Source organism: Limulus polyphemus, unplaced genomic scaffold (assembly GCF_000517525.1).
Source record: "Limulus polyphemus unplaced genomic scaffold, Limulus_polyphemus-2.1.2 Scaffold636, whole genome shotgun sequence".
NCBI classification, from domain to species: domain Eukaryota; kingdom Metazoa; phylum Arthropoda; class Merostomata; order Xiphosura; family Limulidae; genus Limulus; species Limulus polyphemus.
In genome coordinates this window covers 10,264-18,282 of record NW_013666246.1, presented here as the reverse complement: position 1 = coordinate 18,282, position 8,019 = coordinate 10,264, and the positions used below count along the sequence as shown (strand labels likewise).

At 33.9% G+C, this 8,019-nt stretch overlaps 1 protein-coding gene across 1 annotated transcript in view; it reads right to left on the bottom strand.

Moving 5' to 3' along the window:
• Window positions 1–5,541, bottom strand: part of LOC106459602 — a 7,338-nt gene extending 1,797 nt beyond the window's left edge. The window contains exon 1 of the mRNA XM_022386126.1: window positions 5,062–5,541. Coding sequence (XP_022241834.1) covers window positions 5,062–5,541 — 480 coding nt within the window. The remainder of the gene's footprint in view (window positions 1–5,061) is intronic.
• Between the last annotated feature and the right edge of the window lie 2,478 nt (window positions 5,542–8,019).

Below are 8,019 nucleotides of genomic sequence, written 5' to 3'. Positions count from 1 at the left end.
TTATTAAGACTGTTTATTTAGATGAACTATGGGCGTTAAATTTCACTTATTAAATTAAATTACTTGGGACAGTTAGCAGGTTAGAACTATCCTAGCATATAACATTAGATGTGTTGTGTTAGGTTAGAACTATCCTAGCATATAACATTAGATGTGTTGTTCCAAGTTAGGACTATCCTAGCATATAACATTACATGTGTTGTTTGAGGTTAGGACTATCCTAGTATATAACATTTCATGTGTTGTTTCATGTTAGGACTATCCTAGCATATAACATTACATGTGTTGTTTGAGGTTAGGACTATCCTAGCATATAACATTACATGTGTTGTTTCTGGTTAGTACTATCCTAGCATATAACTTTTCATGTATTGTTTCCGGTTCAGGAAATGTTTAAGTATGTTTATTTGTTGTTGTTGTTTTTCTAGTTTCATGCAAATCTACACAAAGACTATCTGCTCTAGCCGTCCCTAATTTTGAAGTGATAGACTAGAGGGAAGGCAGCTAGTCAACAACAACCCACCACCAACTCTTGGGCTGCTTGGGTATCAACGAATAGTGGGATTGACCATCACTTATAATGTTCCCACAGCTGGAAAGGCAAGTATGTTCGATGATGAAATTCGAACTCACGACTCGCACATTGCGTGTATCTTTTTCTTTTTACATAAATCAGTTGGTCGTCATGGAAACTACGTAAATCAGAGACACAACCAGTCGTCATAGAAACTACATAACATAGAAGAAATCAATCAAGATGGTAAATTCATAACTTAAGCAAAGGGTTATCTGCACATAGCTGTCCTTAACACCGATAACTCGTGAGCTCTGCTTGTCTTATCGAATTTGATCGCCACTGCTTTAGCGCATCCACAGATGAAAGGTGCAAGAGAGGCGAACCATGAATTCTCGGATCCACAGACGGGGCATTTCCAGCTCAAAATCAAAGAAGGAAGCAGTCGTCATAGAAACTATGTCGGGGAAACTCATATCCAACGAAATATTGTTTTAATGAAAGTTCGGGATATATAGCTATTTGTGGCATGATTAAATTATAGGTCAGATATCTGGCCCTTTTTTAATTACGATCTAATTGAAAATGAAACGTTAATAAGTCTCAATAAAATCTTTAATACATCTAATTACTTTAAAGAGACGATAAGTAAGCATAAGAAATGAGAAAAATTAAAGACTACTGCCCAGCTACCGCTTTAACACTTTTGAAGCTTCAGACATTGTTATTATCAAGAATATGCGAATATAAACAGTAATATAACAGTGTTGAAACGATGATATCAACAATATAAACAGACATAAAACCGCGTTGAAATATTAATTATAGTAATGTTGAGAAAATAAACAGTGATGTAACAGCGTTGAAACAACAATACTGAAAATATAAACATTGATGTAACAGCGTGGAAATAACAACAGTAACAATACTGGCGCCCCCCAGTGGCACAGCGGTATGTCTGTGGACTTACAACGCTAGAATCCGGGTTTTGATACCCGTGGTGGGCAGAGCACAGATAGCCCATTGTGTAGCTTTGTGCTTGGTTATAAAACAAACAAACAATACTAGCAATATATAAATTGATACAACTGCGTTGAAACAATAATAATAGCAATACTGACAATATATAAATTGATACAACAGCGTTGAAACAACAATAATAGCAATACTGACAATATATAAATTGATACAACAGCGTTGAAACAACAACAATAGCAATACTGAAAATATAAACATTGATGTAACAGTATTGAAACAATAATAATAGCAATAGTGACAATCTATAAATTGATGCAACAGCGTTGAAACAACAATAATAGCAATACTGACAATATAAACAATGATAATATAAAAAAGGGTATTTCGTTTCATTGTTACTCACAGAGTGATATAACAAGCATCAATACACGAACAATTCTCAGCAGCAACTTGAAGGTCATTTTCTTTCCAACAGATACCTAGAAGTAAAATCAAACAAACGAGAATTCATCATCCTTCAAAACGTATGTTTCATCTTAAACTTTTTTAGTAACTTGAGACCGTCAGCAACTGGAGTAGCGCAACTATAGCTACGAAGCGTATATAAATACATGTTAAATAAAATAATAAAACATTTTTATAGAAGCAAACAGTGCATAGAATATAGTAGGGTTCATTCGATACTTCACAGAGGGGAGTTCTTTAGGAGAGAAACCCCTGCTTCACTGATATTTCGTTTATTGGACAACCAATTACCAAAGAAAAACATACATATAGAATTGATATAATAATTAATTTACCTCACTTTAAACGACTTACCAAGCATAAAAACACTTAATACAATACTTAATTCATCAACCACTAAATAAAAAGTAAGGATAAAATAACGTGGTACAGTTAAAGGTCAAAAACCACGTGGTACCTTAATAGGTCAAAAACCACGTGGTACATTAGTAAGTGGAAAATCGGATGATAAATTAACAAGTACATTATAAATAAGATTAACCCCATGTGAAAATAATCCATCTTAATCGTAAACCAAATGCAACTCTTCATCAATCCGCTAGGGAAAAATTAAGTTCCACGGTGAAATGTTTTAAGTAACTAACCTCAACTGTATTAATTTTCACCTATTTTCAAAGCTTCAAACTGAGATCTCATGATATGAAGAGGGAGATATAAAAAAAATTTAGTTAGTTTTATCTGTCTATAACAAATGTTTCTTTAGCTCGTATTATATTTGGTGTAGTGAATATTTATGTACAAATTGTATCTTCTATGGTCTAAACTGTTTATGAAGTTAGGTAAGGGAAACTGAAAACAACATTAGCTACATAAAATCCATCAGATGGTAAAACAGTGTGTAAAATATACTTGGTGAAATCATTAGAACTATCATAGCATATAACATTAGATGTGTTGTGTTAGGTTAGAACTATCCTAGCATATAACATTAGATGTGTTGTTCCAGGCTAGAACTATCCTAGCATATAACATTAGATGTGTTGTGTTAGGTTAGAACTATCCTAGCATATAACATTAGTTATGTTGTTCCAGGTTAGAACTATCCTAGCATATAACATTAGATGTGTTGTGTTAGGTTAGAACTATCCTACCATATAACATTAGATGTGTTGTTCCAGGTTAGAACTATCCTAGCATATAACATTAGATGTGTTGTGTTAAACATCACACGTCATATTTGTATTATTGTACTTACAAACTGTTATATTAACCTTAACATGCTTTGTTACAGCTTTTGTCAAATGTTGTCAGGATTCTCGTTGTTGTTTTTATCAACAACAAAACCCAGACTTACATGTGTACACGTGATATAACATAATGCTCTCTAAATCAAGATTTTAATTTTTTGGTTTTTCTCCAAAACTAAACGCTGATTCTAGCATTAATACGATGTTTTTTTTTCAAATTAGCAACAAAAAAACGTCAAAGGTAACGGGCCTTTTCCATTTGGAACGTTTAGCCTTAATATATGTGTTAGCAGACAGGCTGCTTCGAATTCTATATGAACATATATTCAGAACTATATAACTAAACATAAGTGTTAGGTTAGTTTTATTGTTTGGGACATTTTTTACTGTCATTTAAGGTTACTGTCCTACTGTTTTGATTAGTTTTTACTGTCATAATACTCTACTGTGTCCTACTGTTTGAGTTAGTTTTTACTGTTACAAAATTCTACTGTGCTAATGTTTGGATTAGTTTTTACTGTCATCTTAAGGCTACTGTCTTACTGTTTGGGCTCATTTATACTGTCAAAGAAAGTCAAAGATAGGCATTGTTGCCGTCAAATTTCTGTTTCGAAAGAAAACGTACAATAAACTTGGACAATTCAAAAGGACTACATATGATAATCATTTTGTTAACAGTGAAAATCATGTTCTAACCAGAACAAGTTAAGGATTAATGCTTGGAGTTTACTTACCAGTGACGAGGATTCCTGTGTTAAACAAATGCTTGTCGCGGCACCTATGGGTGATTAAATATAACAAAAATAATAAAAATGTGGAACCCCAAAATATTGTTAAGAATTGTGATCTTCTTATCTTTTTATTGTAAGTTCTGTATCATTTTGAGTTAACACTGTTTTCTGGGCACTATTCCTTAAAAAACTTTTTTAAACAGACATCATACTTGTGGAGATTTGCTATAATTATGCAATGTCAAATGTTTTATTTTTCTGTACATTGACTGAAGTATTACAGTATCACTTTTTTCATAGGAAAAACTATTAAAAAATTCAAATATTATTGTTCTTAGCTTTTTTTAACGAAACATAACATTACCTTCAATCTTCAGCATCAGATCTGTGTGAGAGAGGAGGTTAAAATTCACTAAACACATTATCAGAACCACGTGGAAATATGTTAAAAGAAAACCGAAACCTTTGAACATAAACCACTACCTCATCAGTTATTCTAACGCAATGAAAAATCACGAGAAGGTCGAGATTCTTATGGATTTTTTAAACGAAACGAAGTCATGTAAATTAATCCCAAACAACATGACACAGGAACTTTGTTTCATTTCTATGTTTCGAGACGACTTCATGGTCTGTCTGCAAAGATATATATATAATCTGTTTCACTTTGTAATAAATCGACATTATCATGTTTTTAAGTAGTTAATTTGGCCATTGACGCTCCACTAAGATCACTGTAACTATAGTAGACTGAATTCCAGTCTTCATTTAATATTAAACCAATTTGAGGTGTTACTGTCTTGTAAATAGAGCGCCACCTTTTTTATAACGGATGAAAGTTCTGGTTATGAAGAACGGACCAATGATAACCTTTAATACATACATAAAGACCAATGATAACTTTTAATACATACCTAAAGACAAATTATAACTTTACGTATTAAGTAGTAAAATTCTACAAAGTATAAAGTTTTTTACTTGTGCACACAGACACAATAAATAAAGACAAACAAATAGGATTTTCTATATCGAAGATCATTTGTTGTTATTTGGTTTATTAAGGAAACGGAAAGCTATTAGTCACTGTGCTATTTACACAGTGAATTTGCCATTTTGTAAAAGTTACCTTATTCTTTCTTGTAGATAATATTTGTGAATTTCGGATCTTATAAAGTTCTTTAATATAAGACGGTGCTTCTGTTGTTGTTATCCTTCTTATTGATGGCTCGGGCACAAAACCATGCAAACTGTACATAGCTGGCCTTGTTGGTTTGGGCTGCAATAACTTTAGAAGTGGCCGAGGGGTGGTCGATGTTGGTGTGGGAGGGTTAAATATTCGTGAAGGTACTTTTCTTCGAACTGGCCAGAAAACAGCAGGGCTGTCCACTGAAGATGATATTTCAAATGGATCTTCGTCGTCAGTGTGATATTTAGGACTAAGGGTAGAGGGCGCAATTGTAGTAGTAGATGTTGCCATGGAGATGTTGTTCTTGGAACCAGGTCGGAAGGGAAGACGTGGAGGAATGATGGGAAATTTCCGGTTGCGCCTGGAGAAGAAGAACCTTCGATAGTTTTCCTTGGATTCCTTCTCTACAGGTTGCTGCATGGAAGATAATTTATAGCAAGCATGTTGAGAAAAGCATATAGTGGTAATAATATTAAGAATTAAAAAAAAAACATGAAAGGATTCGCAAGCTAAACAATTGCTATCGGTATCTCAAGGTAAAACTTATAACACTTTGTAATAATAACATAATAATACAAATACAAAAGGAGGCGTATGATTTCTACATATTTATCCAGCTCCACCTATAGATAATGTTGGTTACTACACTTAAAGACTAGTCAATAGATCTGCTTAAGGCTTTTTACAAGAACTTATTATTATCATCTTGCTGTTTCAGTTCTTGGAAAATGTGAGACGATAATAGTTTCTTCGTTCAGAAATTACGTAATAAAAATATGATACAGTCATATAATAGGGCTGGGCATAGAAATTAGGGCAGTGTTTGAAATAAATTCACTTCCTTACAATGACTATTTGAAGCCAAAAAAAGTGGTGATATTTGTTCTTTATGTTTAGAAAGTCACACATAGTATGCTTGAAAACAAAACTCTGCAAGACTTTAGTAAACAACGTTCTTTATAGCGCGGGACTGTAAAAACGAATTAATTTTTACACTTTTAAACAATATTTTGTCTAGATTTTATTATATGAATTTATGACTAGTTTGAATATCCTGAGCTGGACCAGTCTTCTGAGATATAATTGGGATTATGGTCGAGAATGTCAGTACTAGAGAGGGAATTCAAGTGATGAATCTATTTTAATCATTTTAATATATTGTTTTCTCGTGAATTGATTTGTGGCATTACGTCTTTCAAGCTAGTCTGTTACGTCTGTGTCCAAATGTTCGGTTTACTCGATCCACTGTCTTATAAGCTAAGAGTCACTGTGTCACTTATAAGCTAAGAGTCACTTATAAGCTAAGGTTGATACATTTTCAATAGGTTACATCTGTACATGTAAACTGGAGAACTGGATAGCTATATTTACTAAAACAAAGAGATATAGTAAAGTGTAAGGAGGGATTGAGTAACAGTATAGTGTTGGATAGGTAAAGTAAACTGCAGAATTTGGTCGATACAGCTACTAAAACAAAGATATATAGTAAGATGTAAGGAGGGACAGAGTAAATTGGAGAATTGGATAGATACAGTTAATAAAACAAGGTGATACAGTAAAATGTAAGGAGGGATTGAATAAACTGAAAAACTATGTAACTTATACCTTTTAATATCCTTTAACACTCTACTGTAATTTCGATGTTTGGTAGTTTATTTCCAAACATATCTGAATAACACTAATATCGAATTTCCAGTGATTAAACAATCAAACAGTTTTAGTTGACTTTAGTAAGGTCGATTATTATCTATAACTTTAAGACTTTCACTTTACTGGTCTTCTCCCATTTTGTGACTCTGTATAGCACATCATTTTAGTAACTGTATCAATCCAATTCTCCAGTTTATTCAATCCCTCTTTACACCTTACTGTGTCATCTTGTTTTAGTAACTGTATCTATCCTATTCTCTAGTTTATTCAATCCCTCCTTACACCTTACTGCATCACCTTGTTTTAGTAACTGTATCTATCCAATTCTCCAATTTACTCAGTCCCTCCTTAAACCTTACTATATCACCTTGTTTTAGTAGCTGTATCGACCCAATTCTGCAGTTTACTTAACCTACCCAACACTATACTGTTACTCAATCCCTCCTTACACTTTACTATATCACCTTGTTTTAGTAGCTGTATCTATCCAACTTATTTAAACCACAAGATTTAAGGAATTTTTGACAAAGTCTGTTGATTATGGGGCAATATATTATAATACACTTTGAATAGACTCAGAACTTTGGAGAAGCAACTTAACACGTCAGGAATAATGTTAGTTTTGGTTAATTTAAGATAATCTAAAGTAGCGCAATAAATTGTTTTAACAAAACTACTGCAGAAAGATTAACTGGCTGAAATAATAATGAAAGCATATTTTCGCTTTCCTTCGCAGGAATCATTAGATTCTCTCAACAAACTGAGATCTAAGAATGTCATATTAACTAAGGTTAAAACCTTTAGAAGGTTCATAGCTCATAGGAGGAAAGGACAACCCGGCAAAGACTACCCTATTTACAACCACGTTCCAGATACTGGATTTGTCTGTGGTGAGGTTCCAGGGAGATTTGCTGATTCAGAAACAGGTTGTCAGGTGGGTGTAACATTCCAGTTGCTGGGTCCGTCTGTAGTGAAGCTTCAGGGAGATTTGCTCATTCAGAAACAGGTTGTCAGGTAGGTGTAACATTCCAGTTGCTGGGTCCGTCTGTAGTGAGGTTCCAGTGAGATTCGCTGGTCCAGAAACAGGTTGTCAGGTAGGTGTAACATTCCAGTTGCTGGGTCCGTCTGTAGTGAGGTTCCAGTGAGATTCGCTGGTCCAGAAACAGGTTGTCAGGTAGGTGTAACATTCCAGTTGCTGGGTCCGTCTGTAGTGAGGTTCCAGTGAGATTCGCTGGTCCAGAAACAGGT